Genomic DNA, 16,107 nt, shown 5'->3' on the forward strand with positions numbered 1-16,107 from the left:
CAGTAGCTCATGCTTATGTGTGCAAATGCTCAAGAGCTCCTTTAACGCTTTTTTCAAGGTGCTGAAACATATGGGGTGTCTTACTGCCTTGGTTGGAGGCACCCCCATCCTTTCATGGCTGCCTTACAGTAGAAAGTACTGTCTGGGTCGCTATTACCTGCTAATTTTGCATAATAAGAAATCGCTTGATTGTGATTTTGCACCCAGGATCTAAATATGTTTTCAGAAAAGACCCACTTGTATAAATTCTTCCAGGTCCTCACTGGACACTTTTCCTACTCCCGGTTATAGCCTGAAAGGTCTCCCAGCACTTCCAATACTTAGTCAATGTCTTGTGGGCTAACACATTGTCCACCAGCATGCTCAAATGAAACCTACCAGGTTCCAAAGTTCTTATGCTACCACTGAATAGTCGAGGTCTGCATGAGGTGCCAACTCTCTGAATCTCTGCCACTGAAAACGAGACACTGCATCATCCACTGCACTCTCAACGCCCGGAATGTGCCTGGCCCTGACCACAATATTAACCCTAAGCTGACTGCCTACCAAATGCCTCGCAAGTGGACCACTATCGATCAATGCGCTGTCCCCAAATTCAAAGCTTGGACTATCGGGTGACTGTCTACCCATAGAGTAATTTGCTTGTTGGTGAGTCGTTACCCATACACAGAACGCAACAATGTTGGGAAAGCGTTCCAGTGCCGCTAGCTTCTTGGTGATCCCTTTCTCATGCCAACTTGCCGGCCAGCCGCCCGAGCCGAGCCTAAGATGGCCCAAGGCAGTCACCCCCAGCTACATCAGTAAATAGTTCCAGCTGCCCTGCCGTCACCCAGGATTCCCCATCCGATTAAGGTCCCATTGAAATCGGCTAGGAATGCAGCCCATTGCTGGAGATCCTCTTTTACCCGCTTGCCTCAGCCTTTACCCTGTGCTGCCTCCTTGTCAGCCTTTTGTTAACCATGCCAATCACCTGGCAAACCGCCTCCCTGCTGGTAACACCGGGTTAGTGAAGTTAGGCTTGCCTAGTAGCTGTTGAACCTCACCCAATGTAGCTTTTTTCATCTCCAGCAATGTCCTTATCATGTCTCTCAGGTTGTCTACCTTTGTTACAGGCATCCTGCACTGGCCCTGCCCAGTATCTAACTCAATGCCCAAGAAGGACAGTTGTGTGGTTGGGCCCTCCATTTTAATCTAAGCCAGGTGCACCCCTAGTTCATCTTCCATGCCACAAACTGTCCCAACAGTCCTGCGCATTCAGGAGAGCCTGGTTTGCCGATGAACAGAAAATCATCGAGGTAGTGTATCCGTCACCCTGTTGAGTGATGTTCCCCCAGGGCACAGTCTAGAAAGCTGCTAAAGGCCTTGAAATAAGCATAGGAATTTGCACATCCCATTGGCAGGCATTTATCATGTAAGTATTCCTCCTCCAATTTGAAACCAAGCAAATGAAGCTTTCTGGGTGTACAGATAGCAGGTGGAATGCCGATTCAATGTCGGCCTTAGCCAGCTGGGACTCTTTCGCGTTTGTCCTGCTCAGGTCAATAGCATCATCTATTGTGGCATAGGATACTGAACAGCTATCCTGCTCCAGCCAGTCATTAACAAATTCCCTGGCTGGGTGTGACAGGTGGTGAATGAGTCTAAACTGACCGGGCTCCTTCTTGGGTACCAGTCTTAGTGGTGATATCACAAAATTGTTGCAAGGGGGCTCTGAAAAGGGCCAGCAACCCTCCCAACGCGTACCTCTTTATCCACTTTTTGCCTAGCCACTTGCAGGTTGTCCCTCCATGACTTCAAATTTTTGCTAACCTGCTGAGTTAAAGGGCCTTGGTATGGTATTCTGAACTCTACCCTACAACCTTCTGCCAGTAGCTGCCTCTCATTAACCTTAGGATAGATGCCCAAAATCCTCATCAATGCTGTAGTTCTTATTGGTGTGGATAAATGTGTGGGAAACCAATCATGTGCTTCTGCTGCCACTACTCATGTGCCCCTACTTTTTAGGTCAAGTCTGGGCAGCGTATGCGCTGCTCTGCAAGGCATGCTGTAGTGAGGTAGGGACTTGAAGCTCCGCCCACTCTCCAACAACATTTTTCATTGGTTTGTGTCATTATCCAATGTAAACTGTGGCTGTTCATTGGTCAAAAGGCTTAGTAGTCCCTCCTTAGTACTGCCATGTCTCATTTTGTAACCTTCCATGGGGACACCCCCGGTTACATGTATTGTTGCTCATAGGCTTTAATTACAGCCTCCAAGCACTATTTTCTCACATAGCTTTGTCGACAGGCTCTCTCGCCTCTCCTAACGCTTTTTTTTTTCATAGCTTGCATTTTCAATGCAATAGCTCTCGAATTTGCGAGAGTGTAAGCTATTGGTATTGTAAATGACAATACATTTTATTTATCTGTTTTGAAAACAGCACATAGATAAAAAGCTTTGTCATTTACAATGCCAAAAGCTCAACCTTCCAAAAATGCAAGACCAATTGCATTGCAAATGCTTGTTATTGAAGGAGTTTTTGGCATCCCACTGACCTTTGGCCTTCTTGTACTCGATGGCCGGGTGTGCCCCCCGCAGTTGCTGCAACTTACAGGACTGGTCCCACTTGCAATCATCCATGTCATTCCTCCAGCATGCCATGCTGCAGCTTCTCACACACCCGCCTTGTACACTCACCTTGATTTCCTCGTTGGCACTCAGAGTTGGACGTATTCATGTTCTGCATATCGTTCTGCAGGGAGCTCATTGCGCACCTGGAGTGGAGACATTTTTTTAGGGTCTGCGCTAATGAAAATCACTCAGTTTCCAGAAACAATTACATGACCAGCTTGCTATCAGTGTGATGTTGGGGTATTGGGAGCAGCTCCCATTATGATGTTATTGCTCTCAGTGTAATGTCACTGCAGTAAAGGCAGGGCATAGTATGATGCCATTATATTGAGAGCATCTTTCACAGGGATACCACTCTGGAGAAAGCAGCTCCCTGTGTGATGTCACTGCAGTAGTTGCGGCTCTCAGTGTGGTGTCACTGTCAGGCGAGAAGCTCACAGAGTGATAGTGCTACATTAATGGCAGCTCCCAGTCTGGTGCTAGTTCAGCACTGGCAGCTTTCAGTAGAATGTTCCTACAGTAATTAAAACTCCAAACCTGATTCTGCTGCTCCCTGTGCCGCAGGTCTGAATGTGCACTCACTGAAGAGGCCCAACAAGGCCGAAATGGGCCTGCTGTTAGTTGTGTTCCCTTTTGGAGGGGGCATTTCCAGGCAGTTTGGGCTGGACTGTTCTTATTGGAGAAGGAATAAGGCTGTTTTTCATATCCTTGTTCCTCGTCTAGTGCTGCAAGGACCAAAACACAATCGACTTGAATGGGGTTCGACTCCAGAGTGATCATCAGTGGAGGAAATTAATTTAAGCCAGGCCCCATCACTTTTTGGTTTCTCTTACAGTGGTCACAGCAGCGCCCAGTATGAAGTCACTATAATGAATGCAGCTCCTACTGTGATATATCACTGCATGGAAAGCAGCTCCCAGTATGAAGTCACCCCAGTCAACACAGCTCCATATGTGATGTCACTGCAGTGAGGTCAACTCCCAGAGTTACACCAAGGTCTTGAGAGCTGCTGCTAAGGTGACATCACTGCAGTATTGCATTTTCTAGTGTGATATCACTGTAGTGAGAGACAGGGAAAGTGATGGGTGGAACTGCTTGACTGAATCTGTCCACTGGTGATAACTCTGGATGCATTCCATGCCAGCAATTTTTAGCTCGCCTGTGCCTGCCTTCACAGAAGTGGGCAAAACATATGAAAATCGTGTTTCACCGTGACCATTAGGAACAATGTAGCCAAAATGATATAACCCTCTGAACAGGAGAACAAGGAATCCTAGAACAATTTCTGCATTGTTTGGCCTCTTTAGTTAAGTGCAACAGAAAAAAATTAATAATTATATATATATATATATATATATATATATATATATATATATACAGTGACCAAGAACCTGTGTCTAAGCAACCCCACGCATTCACTTAAGACAGCAAAAAGGTTCTGGATGGAAATGCTTGACTTGGGGGACATTTAGAGTTTGGTGTAGTGGGAGGACCTCTGTAAAATAATGGTGCTCCCACCCCATCAAACCTCAAGTTCCCCTGCTCTATTTAGATCCGCAGGATTCCCAATATGTGAGCCTCTGATGACTCCACTGTGGAAATGCTCAGGTCTGGCAGCCCATATGGTCATAGTGATCTAGGGATGGTGTGACTGTCATTATATTTCCCTGGCCAGAGCTGCCACCTGAGGCATGGTGGTCCGGGTGGGGAAATCTCTCAATGGACCCCGCACACGGGGAGAAAACTCCCTAAATGTCAGGGAGCATTGGTTTCTTTTGCTTTTCATGAGTAAATTCTCACTTTGGAAGGGTATTCTGTTGGGAAAAAAGTGCCAACCAGTTGCAACAAACATGGTTCGCGCTCATCAAAACATCAGAGCCTTCACTCCCATCAATGGAACCGCAGCACTGACAGCTCCACTGATGGCCCAGAGATCCCCACCTGCCTGGCAGGGTCTTTAAGTATGGTAGGGAAGTCTTCCACCTGGAAGGTTGAGGTGATGGCCCCTGGTGGTATGGACCAGCAGACCATCTCTCATACTTTAAATGACCTCCTTAATCTAGAGATGCTTGGGTATCAAGTTTGCAGGTAAAAACGTAAAGAAATAATTCAAACAAAAAAAAGTTGAATACTTAAAATGTCGTTTGTAAAAAGGTTGTGAACATAATAATACCGACAAATGTGTATTTATAAAAAATGGTGAACAACACAAATGGTCGAGGCCCTAGTGTTAGTTGGAGGGGTAGAGAGGTTCCACAGAAATCTGAGGAAAATGAATCAACGATGAGGCCTGGACACAGATGTGCAAGGTGAGCATAAAGAGTTGTAGTTAGAGGAACAGAGAAGCTTATTTGGAAAAATAAAGAGAGAGTGCGAGAAGTGGGGACTGTGAGAAATGGCAGTGAGGGGGCACGGGAATGTCCAAAAACAAAGAAACAGTCAAAAAGTAAGCTAAGAAGAGGCAAGAGTTGGGGAAAACAGCAAGTTGGTGAAAGGGTCTCTCGATATTTTTGAAATAAAGTTATGTGCTTTAAAAGAAAAACAACATTAAAAAAACAACTGGTGTGTTTTTACATAGAAAGGATTGTTTTGCATGGGATTTTTTTTTTCAAAACAGATTTATTTTGTCACAGGTCACATATACTGCATAGCTCTGCAACCCGGAGTCTACTGCACACATCAATGGATCAACAATAATGCTGTTGACTTTTTAAAACCAAAGAAACCCCCCTCCCTTCCTCCCCCTGATTGCGTTTATGCCGCCACTAACAATGGTTTACATTTCCGAAGTAGCACACTGAGTCCATCAAACACCCTGCAAAACCCACCCTCCACCCACCTATCAGACTGGCAAGGGAGCGACCCCCTCCGGCGGCGGGTCAAGTTCCAGCCCACGGTAATCTGCCCATCTTTTCCAAATCTTAAAATGTTTATGGGGGCATACCCTGGCAATAAAGATCGGCAGCTCGAACCACATACAAAAGTCCATCCCATTCCTCCATGCAGCCAACGGCTGAGCCCGGGGCGCTTTCCATGCCCTGGCTATGTCCCTCTTCGCCAGCGTGAGACCCAGCAGCAACAAATGACGCTTATATCTATTGCCCCCAATACCCTCCATCCGTGGGCTCGCCAGTGCTTCCACCAAGTCCTCTTCCTCGAGGTCGCCCACATCCCCTTTCCATGCAGTCCTGAGCCTCTGTAAGTCAGTGGAGCAATGATGAACCAACGTCTGATAGATGCGAGAGATCTTGCGATCCTGTAGTTCCCCCATAAACAAGTTAGCCTCTATTGGACTAAAGTCGGGAAGGGACTCCAGACCTTCCAGGAGAGGTGTCAGTGCGTGCCTAAACTGCAGGTATTTGAAGAAATGGGACCGCGGCATCCCATATTCGTCTTGAAGATCTTGGAAGGATTTGAGTGTCTGGTCTGTCATCACGTCTCCCAGGGACGAGATTCCTATAGAGTCCCAACCCTGGAAGCCTTGTAGCGCTGCCAGACAGTGCAACCGCCCATTTCCCCAAAGAGGAGTCTCCCGGGTCAAAACATTCCACCACCCCATCCTACTCTGAGCCCGCTTCCAGACATGAAACACCACCTGTGTAGCCGAGGTAAGGCACTTTCGTAATGGCGCAGAATACAGCAGCGTGTGTAGAGACCTAGTACCAATCAGGTGTCGCTGGAACGCATAAGCCGGGTCCCCTCTGTCCCCATACCACCACTCATTAAGAACAAGTAACTGTGCCGCCTGATAATAGGAGAGGACATCAGACGTAGCAAGCCCCCCAGTCTATGTGGATAGGAAGCATGTGCGCAGGGCCACACAAACTGCCCCCCCTCCCATAAAAACCCACCTAGCGCCAAATTAACCTGCTGGAACCAGCAGGGCAAAATCTGGTAGGGGTGATTTTGCAATTGATATAGAAGACAGGGAAGCTCTACCATTTTGAAAATGGCCGACCTGCCATAAATCGTCAGGGGCATGCGGGACCACACCTTCGAATCCTCGCGTGTACGCTCCCACACCGGGTCCAGATTACGGTCTCTAGATCCGACAGGTATACCCCTAGGTACTTCATCCCCCCTGACACCAGTTGGAGGACCGAGGCCCATTCTCCCACCTGCAGTCCACAGCCCAGGACCCACAGTGTAGATTTGCCCGGATTCATATAGAGCCCAGAGGTCTCACCAAAGATCTGCAAAATATGTAGCAATCTCGGCCCGACCTATCTAAGTCCGTAAGAAAGAATAGGACATTGTCTGCATAGAGTGCTATCTTATCAGTGAGACCCGGCGCCCACCTGAACCTCCTGAGCTGAGCATCAATGCGCACCCATGCCGCCAATGGCTCCATGGCGAGCATGAAAAGGTATGGGGAGAGGGTGCAGTCTGGTCGCGTACCCCGCCGGATCTGAAAGGAGAGAGAAATTGCCCCCCACCCGCACCGACGCCGTAAGGTCTGTATACAACAGCTGCAGGTAGGCCAGAAAACGTGGGACGAAATTAAGGCGCCACAGCAAGGCGAACAGGTACACCCAGCTCAGGGAATCGAAGGCCCTATCATGTCCACTAGCAGTAATGCTGCCGGCTCCCCAAGCTGCTCCCAGGCCGATATCGCGACATGCGCACGTCTAATGTTATGGCGGGTCGCCCTCTGAGGCATGAATCCGGCCTGGTCCGGATGAACTAAGTCCATGACATGTGACTTAAGCCTGTTGGCCAAAGCCTTGGCCAGAACCTTGGCTTTTATATTGAGAAGGGATATAGGACAGTATGACACATGCCTCTCTGCGGGTCTGCCTGGCTTGAGAAACACCACCACCTCCGCGTGTCTCCAATCCGGGGGAAGCGAGCCGCTCTCACGCGCCTCCTCCACCACCGGTCGAAAATGTGGGCCCAACTGCACGAAAAACCGTAAAAAAATTCACAAGGAAAGCCATTCCGGCCCGGGCCTGGAGCCTTCCCAGGATTCAGCTCCCCCAGGGCCGTACCCAATTCATCATCTGACAGGGGTCTATCTAGCTGCTCCCGCACGTTGTCCGAAACGGTCCGGGGGGGGATGGTCATCGATAAACCGTTGAATAGTCTCCTCTGCAAGACATTCCTTGGGCGCATACAAATCCTCGTAATACGCAGAGAAACTCTCCGCAAGTGCTGGAGGCTCAAGGATAAGCACCCCCTCTGGGTCTAGTACTCGGGGAAATGGCTGGGATTGCAGGGTACCCTAGCACAGGCAGTGGAGCATCTTGCTTGATTTATCCCCCCATTGATATACCCGACTACGCGTGGCAAGCCAGGCCTGTCGTGCTTCGTCCATCAGTATCGCGGTGTATTGCTGCTGAGCCAGCACCAGCTGTCTTCTAGCTGAGCCGCCGTCTGCCTCCCGACCCCTACGTTCCAGCGCCTCCATGTTGGCCTCTTGACGCACCAAGTCTTGTTGCTGCTCCCTCTGCGCCGCCAAGCACCAAGAAATATTTATGCCTCGCAGCGTGGGTTTTAATGCCTCCCAGAGAGTCGCTGTGAACCCCGAGTGGAATATTTGGTGATACCCAAACCGCTGCAGACATAAAGCTTTCGTGCCTAGTAAGTGTGTTTCCTGGAGCAGGAGCACATCGGCCCCGGCCCTCTTGGTAAACTGAAGGATTACCCCTCGCTTCACTTTATCTAGCGCCCGCGCACATTCCAACTAACTATGCGCAGGAAGTCAGGGGCTATCCGCCCTCCCCCCTCCGCGCCAGACATGGTGAAGAATCTCTGCCCTCTCTATGGGTGTCTCCACGACCCAGCATGCAGAAAATGTGGCAAGCAATAAGCACAAATACGCAATCAAAACAAACCCCCCAACCCCAATCCCCCCACCACTCCCCACACTGTACCTCACAAACATGGAAGCACCTGTCGCGGTCAGATCATAGCCAAGTCCCCAACCATGGGACAAGACCACCCCCTTCCAATGGATCCCCAAGTAACTACCGACAACTTTTGGGCCTTACTCTTACCCGCCCGCCTCCGCGTGGCCAGGTTCCCAGCCCTGAATATAGACAAGCCTAACTAGACATCCAGATACAAAATGCAGAGTACCATGTTGAGCCCAAGTGTCATTCTGCCAATGTTTGCTTCTCCGGCGATGGACCCTTCTGCCGGAGAGTGGAGCCAGATCAAGATCTACACCTGGATCGCGACCTCCTATTACCTCCTCGCTGTCCCCAGAGGCCCCCTCGGGCCACCTCACTCGATGATGAATCAGAATCCCTGCCCGGTGGAGTGTGGACTCGCACCCTCTCAGTTTCGTCCGTCCACTTAAAGACTTCCTCTGGAGAGTCAAAGAACAGTGTACGAGACCTGTAATGACCTTCAGCCGGGCTGGGTACAGCAACGCATACTAAAGCTTAAGGTCCTGGAGGCGCGCTTTGGCCACCAGGAAGGATTCTCGCTGCTGCTGCACCAGGCGTGTGTAATCTGGGAAGATAAGGACATTTGCATTCAATCAATCAATCAATCAATCAGAGTACTTGTAAAGCGCGCTACTTACACATGAGGGTCCCAAGGAGCTGCGGGGAGGGGGGGTGCTGCTACTGCTCGAAGAGCCAGGTCTTGACAAGTCTTCTAAAGGCGAGTAGGTCTTGGGTCTGCCGTATGTGGGTAGGGAGGGTGTTCCAGGTCTTGGCGGAGAGGTAGGAGAAGGATCTGCCGCTGGAGGTCGTTCGTTGGATGCGGGCCCAGCGGCGAGGGCGAGGCTAGCGGAGCGGAGCTGGCGGGTGGGGGTGTGGAAGCTGAGTCTGCTGTTCAGGTAGGCTGGTCCGGCGTTGTGGAGTGCTTTGTGTGCGTGGGTGAGGAGCTTGAAGGTGATACTCTTGTCGATGGGGAGCCAGTGTTGGTCTCTCAGGTGGGGGGTGATGTGGCTGCGGCAGGGGACGTTGGCGATCTGTCGGGTGGAGGCGTTTTGGATGCGTTGTAGTCGTCATAGGTGTTTGGCTGGATTCCTGCGTAGAGTGCATTACCGTAGTCCAGTCTGCTGCTGATGAGGGCCTGTGTCACGGTTCTTCTTGTTTCAGTCGGGATCCACTTGTAGATCCTGCAGAGCATGCAGAGGGTGTTGTAGCAGGAGGAGGAGACGGCGTTGACCTGCTTAGACATGGAGAGGGAGGAGTTGAGGATGAATCCTAGATTGCGTGCATGGTCGGTGGGTGTTGGTGCTGTTCCCAGTGTGGTCGGCCACCAGGAGTTGTCCCAGGGTGAGGGGGTGGGTCCGAGGATGAGGACCTCCGTCTTGTCCAAGTTCAGCTTCAGACGGCTGCTCCTCATCCAATCGGTGACAACTTTCATTCCCTCGCGGAGGTTGGTTTTGGAGGTGTGTGGGTCCATGGTGAGGGAGCAGATGAGCTGGATGTCGTCAGCGTAGGAGATGATGTTGAGGTCATGAAGGTTGGCCACTTGTGCGCGGGGGGCCATGTAGACGTTGAACAGCGTTGGGCTGAGGGATGAGCCTTGGGGGACGCCGCAGATGATGTCGGTGGCTTTGGATCGGAAGTGTGGGAGGCGGACGCTCTGGGTTCTGCCGGAGAGGAAGGACGTGGTCCAGTCAAGAGACTTATCTTGGATTCCGGCTTCTAGGAGGCGTGTCTTTAGAGTGCGATGGCAGACCGCGTGAAAGGCAGCTGACAGGTCCAGGAGGATGAGGGCTGATGTTTCGCCGTCGTCTACTTGGCGCCTGATGTCGTGTGTGGCAGCGATGAGGGCTGTCTCGGTGCTGTGGTTTTGTCTGAATCCGGACTGAGACGGGTCCAAGATGTTGTTGTCTTCGAGGTGGCGGGCCAGTTGCATGTTGCATTATCACAGGTGAGAGAGGTCTTGGCCCTGGCCTGCTTCAGGATGGTATCTCGGTCCATATAGTTCAGGAATTTGGCGATGATTTGCCGCGGGCGAGCTCCCTGAGGAGGTTTCTACATAAGAGCTCTGTGGGCCCACTCCACCACAAAGCAGCGAGAGAGCGCATCCGGGGGGAGCCAACCCTCCAGCCACCGAGTCAGGGCATCGCTCCACGTTGTCTCCCTCGCATCCTTCCAGGAGTCCCACAAAACATAGGTTATTTCGCCGAGCCCGCCCCTTGGCATCCTCGACCCGCATGGCCAGACCTTTCTGTATCTTCTCCATGGCTGCGACTTTCTTTTTTAGGGTCGTGACGTCGTCTTCTACTTCCAAAATGCGAGTCTCCGTCCCGGTGATACGCTCAACCGCATTCCTCAAGTCCTGTCGCAACAACATTACGTCCGATCCCACGGCCCCATTCTTGGCGTCCAGCATGTCCCTGGACCTGGCTCTGCAGCCCTGCTGTCCCGGCCGCAGCACTCGCCCCGTGAACTTGTCGATGGTGCCCTGCTTGGTGTGACCTCCACCTCCTTTATTCCGTGTCATCTTAATGCAGTGGGTGTCCTCGAGCTCTGGGGCCAACAACCCAGTGGGCCAAACGTGGAAAGCGGTGAAGGGACCAATCAGCGTGTCTTCTAGGCCAGTAGTCGTTGTCCCAAGAGCCCCAGGTGGGCCCTGTCTGTCGCAGGGGGCCTCCAAAGCAAGCACCAATTGCCTCTGCCTCAGTCCCAGAGGGCCGCACCCCACGATCTGACAACCAACGTGTGGGAATGGCCTCAGCAAGGACCAAAGTACAGCTTGTGGCCCCTAGGACACTGTTGAGAGGCCTGATTGCGACCAGAAGCTGCGCCGCGTCCTCCTCGGGCCCCACCAGAGTTGCTGCCCCACAGTAGGTGCCACTATGACCAGGCCGCCTGGATGTTCACCGCAACACTCGATGAGGGGCCGACCGACCGTGGGACCATAGGGCCCTTCCACTCACCACCACCACCGCAGCCCGACCTGGCAGCCGAGCTCACCCAGGGCAATGGCTGATGCCGTCCAGGAAAAGATAACTAACGGGGTGGGGGGAAGGGGGTCGTCCCCCACTCCGCGCTGGCTCACTCCTGCCTGCCAAACCACACCGGGTTCCAGTTTACTCACTGCGGCGGCCCAGAGCTCCACAAAATGGCTGCCGCTCTCCAGAGTCACCGCAACCTGGCCGTCACCAGTCCCTTTGTTTTCTGCCCGCTGGCCGCCGCAGCTCAGCCCCCTCCAGCGCCGCCGTCACGAGGGGGGGGACACACCAACACTGGCCCCGGAAGGCTGAGAGCTCCGCCCCCACCGGCCACACCACGCCGACCCCCAGGCACGCGCTGCCGGCCAGACAAAGTGCGGGAGGTCCCGGCTCAGTCCCTGCCGTCTCCCGTTAGGCCGCAAATCCGCACCGGGCTTCCACCAGCGCCGCCGCTGCAGCTTCCGGGCTCCGACTGCTATCGGAGATCACCTAGGTGGTCGGTGAGCTCTCCCGGATTAGACTCGCCGCTCGGGATGTCTAGCAGCAGGATAGATTTAAAGGATTTTAGACGACTGGTCGGAGCGCACCTACAACACGACTGCCATCATCGCTGGCCAAGCCACGCCCAATTTGCATGAGATTTTTAATTCGAGTTTTACAACACATTACTGTAAATGATATTAAAATACACACATATATTACATACAATCGAACACCAACAGAGAAGGTGGTAGATGCACAAATTCTGAAACCAGTGGGGCTGGAACAATTTCTAGAGAGTGGGTGCTGCCATTAATGTCACATCACTAAACTCACAGAGTCTGAAAAATTCAAGGTCACACAAAGAACAAGTGTAGCAAATGAGCCACGACCATTTGGCAAGAGCATGGTAAAGGTGTGGTATGTAGCAGGTGGCACATTTTGGAGCTCCCTGTTGTAAATATATTACTAAAGTGGAGTGTGGTAACTGTGTCATTACAGATAGCACATTCTCCATTGAAGTGACCACTCGCTTTGCACAGATATGCAGTTTTACTGATAAAACGATTTCTGCGCATCACCATGCAGAGCGTCTTCATTTTTTTTCTTTTTTTGTTTTTCTTTTACATTTTGATGTGTGTTATTAAAAATGACAGGCAACAGCCTTTCCTTTCACACCAGCAAGATTGTGACATTGTTTCACTTTGGGGGGAGGAGTTGGCCTAACGGCTAGGGCGGATGACCTCGAAGCTGGGGAAGTGGGTTTGAGTCTCGGCAATGACGCTGAAAATCCTGTGATTCTGGGCAAATCACTTAATCTCCCCGTGCTTACAAAAAAATAAAAATGAATGTGTCCTCATGTATTGCAACTGGTGCTATGTAAAGGGCTCTGATACCCGATTCAGGTCAAGTTCACGCTATATAAAACTCTGTAAAATAAAATAAATAAATAAAATGTACAAAATACTGCCATGTTCAAAGAATAAGCGGCTAATCGCCTAGAAGATAAGCCTGACATTTGACCTCTGCCTTTGAACACACAGCAAATATGACAAGATTAAAACAAACTTTAAAGGCATCACTATTGTTCGTTCACCTTGGGACCTGAGCATGGTTATGTTGGGGGTGCTGCAGCACCCCGCACTGTTACTTCTAGTGCTTTTGGAATGGCATAGAGGACACACCAGCGGAATCTCGGGCAAAAGCAACACCCAATAACAAGAAAGATAAACATTAGCAGGCTGTACCATATATTTTCAAGCTCCTTGTCCATCTGCCGGCCGCCACTCGATGGGCACTTGGAGGCTTCCACGCAATCCGAGTCAGCAGAATTCCCAACCAATTGACGTAAGATCTGCAGGAGACCAAAGAAACCTCCACTACATATTGCAAACAAGGTGAACAAAAGTTTAGAATTAACTGAAGGCCCGGGAGGGAATACACACCGGTGCAGCGGTGATTCTGTCTCACAGTGTATATTCTGTACAGAATTATAAACAAGGACGCCAAAGGCAGGGGCGTAACCGGGATCCTGCAACCCCTGGAGCGCAGGGGGCCCCCAACCCCTAAAGGGTGCACCAAACCACAAGGGGACTCCCATTCGGCCCAAGGTCAATGAATATCTGTGAGATAAAGGAGACTCAGGAGACCCTTGTCGCTTTCTGCAGGGAAGGGTGGCCATTTTGCATTATGCCACTGACCAGAGGTGAGTTGTCCATGGTTGCTCAGCTCATGCAGTAAATGTAATGACATCTCACCACATTTACAAGCCCCTTGCACCGCAGGTGCGTCACATTTAATATGGGAAAAAGTGACGTACCGTTTACATGTACGATGTCTGAAGGAAGAAGACGGCTCTGCTGGCTTGAAGCACACTGCACATGTGTGAGGGTCGATCACAGCAAAGCAAAAATAAACACACACACGCCTCAAGCAATCTTTTTGTCACCTAAATCTGCTACAATGAACGTTGTCAATTATGCACCTCATGCCCCGTCAGATTTTTTTTAAATAAATGTTTTAATGTTTTTATTGGTATTTTCATATTACAAAATACAGATTGTGTTAAAGTACAAGTAATCTGACTTCATTTCGTACACCTCATGCCCTGTCAGATACTAGGAAAGTTAGAGGCGGGATGGGAGTGAAGGCTGAATAGCCCACATGTGTGTAAATGTATGACTGTACATGTGGGAAAGGGTTTGTGGGTCTCACCCTGAACTAATGTTATTCATATCTGACATACTGCAACTATTCATAGTAACATTCTGGCTATTCCTTGAATATTGGTCGCTAATCCGTGACGTTATAGGTAACAAGAGCATTGCAAAAAACGTTCGGGCAGCAGTAACATACTTTAGACAGACACTTTATGGAATTGGCTGGTGTTTTGAAGAAAGCTAAGAGATACTAGTGTTGAAGTGACACCTACTGGCAAGTGAGAGATGGTATGAATTAAGGTCCCGCTAAGAATATGTTAGGAGTTCTTATTGGAAAATTGACCAAAAACTAATACAGGAAAGGAGAAAGCACTGGGAAACCATGACGCACAGATAACGCTTCTCAAAAGCGTCCCTGAAATATTAATTTTGGGGGCAGTTTGCTCATAATTTGTCGGCACATAGGAATTGCTCACCTTTTTGGAGTTAGCCTGAATGTCTTTTATTTTTTCAATGTCCATCTGATGGTTCAGAATTTCGTTTTCTTGACAACCTGTAAAAACCAGAGTTTAATTAACGAATTTAAGGAGAATATTTGATTTAACAATTCTGAGATGTGCATATTTTTCGGCATGATACTGAAAACCAAGGGAAGATTGAGAGATTCCTTTCCTGTAGACAGTTGCGTTTTAACAAGTGCTGGCAAAGCCAACAGGGTTTGCATATGCAAGAGCTATTGGCTTTGCCATTGTTTTTCAGCCATGTTGTACACCAGCATGGCTGCTGTTCAGCATGGATACAAGTTAGCAGCATAGTGGAGAGTGGAGTGAAGTGTTGTGGAGTGAAGCAGTGTAGAGTGGAGTAGAGTGGCGCAGAGTGGCATAGAGTGGAGTAGAGTAGAGTAGAGAGGAGAGGAGTGTGTAGAGTGGAGTGTCAGAGCAGAGTGTCATGGAATGGAGTGTCAAAGTGGAGTGTCGTAAAGTGGAGTTCCGTAGAGTGGAGTGTCATTGAGTAGAGTGTCATAGAGTGAAGTGCCATAGAGTGGAGTGTCACGGAGTGGAGTGTTGTAAAGTGGAATTGAGTGTTGTGTTGTGTAGTGGAATGTCATGGAGTAGAGGATTATAGAGTGATGTAGAGTGGAGTGTTGTAGAGAAGAGTGCAGTGGTGTAGAGTGGTGTAGACTGGAGTGGCATAATGTGGAGTAGCGTATCATGGAATGGCATAAAGTGAAGTAGAGTGTTGTAGAGTGGTGTGGAATGCAGTAGAGTGGCGTGGTGTGGGGTGATGTACAGTGGAGTGCTGAAAAGTGGAGAGGTGTAGAGTCGGGTGCCTAGAGTGGGGTGGCTGGGAGTGCTATGGCATGGAATAGAGTGGCATAGCATAAAGTGGAGAAGCGTCGATGGGTGAAGTGTAGCGTGGAGCGGCATACCGTGGAGTGGCCTAGGGCAGAGGGGTGTAGCATAGAGGGGTGTAGAGTGGAGGGGAGGAGCGTGAAGCGGTGCAGAGTGGAGGAGAATAGTGTGGAGGGGCCTACAGTGGAGTGGCATAGAGGGGAGTGGAGCAGAGTGGAGAGGAGTCGAGTGGCATGGAGTTGAGTAGAGCAACACAGAGTGGAGTGGCATGGCATGAAGTAGAGTAGAATGGTATTTAGAGTGTAGTGTAGTAGCGTGGTGTAGAGTGGAGAAGAACAACATAGAGTCATAGAGTGAAGTAGAGCATTGTAGAGTGGGATAGAGTGGTGTAGAGTGGAGCAGAGTAGACTGGCATAGAGTGGACCAGAGTTGTATACAGTAGAGTGGCGTAGAGTGTCATGGAGTGGTGTGGCGTTTAGTGTCGTAGAGTGGAGGGGTGCATAATTGAGTGACGTAGAGTGTAGGGGCGTAAAGTGGCATAGAGTGAAGTAGATTGTCATAGAGTGGAGTGGCATAGAGTGACGCATGCATGCGTGGTAGTGCACTTCCATTACAGATAACACATTTTCAATTGAAATGACCA

The 16,107-nt window shown here is 50.1% G+C and overlaps 1 protein-coding gene across 1 annotated transcript in view; it reads right to left on the reverse strand.

Moving 5' to 3' along the window:
• The window catches only part of LOC147748519 (coiled-coil domain-containing protein 159-like), a 190,241-nt gene that overhangs the window by 15,057 nt on the left and 159,077 nt on the right, over positions 1-16,107 (reverse strand). The window contains exons 10-12 of the mRNA XM_086962771.1: positions 14,589-14,665; positions 13,201-13,307; positions 2,677-2,753 (exon numbers count right to left, since the gene is read on the reverse strand). Of these exons, the coding sequence (XP_086818897.1) occupies positions 2,677-2,753; positions 13,201-13,307; positions 14,589-14,665 (261 nt within the window). The remainder of the gene's footprint in view (positions 1-2,676; positions 2,754-13,200; positions 13,308-14,588; positions 14,666-16,107) is intronic.

Source organism: Lissotriton vulgaris, chromosome 1_1 (genome assembly GCF_964263255.1).
Source record: "Lissotriton vulgaris chromosome 1_1, aLisVul1.2, whole genome shotgun sequence".
Classification (NCBI taxonomy): Eukaryota; Metazoa; Chordata; class Amphibia; order Caudata; family Salamandridae; genus Lissotriton; species Lissotriton vulgaris.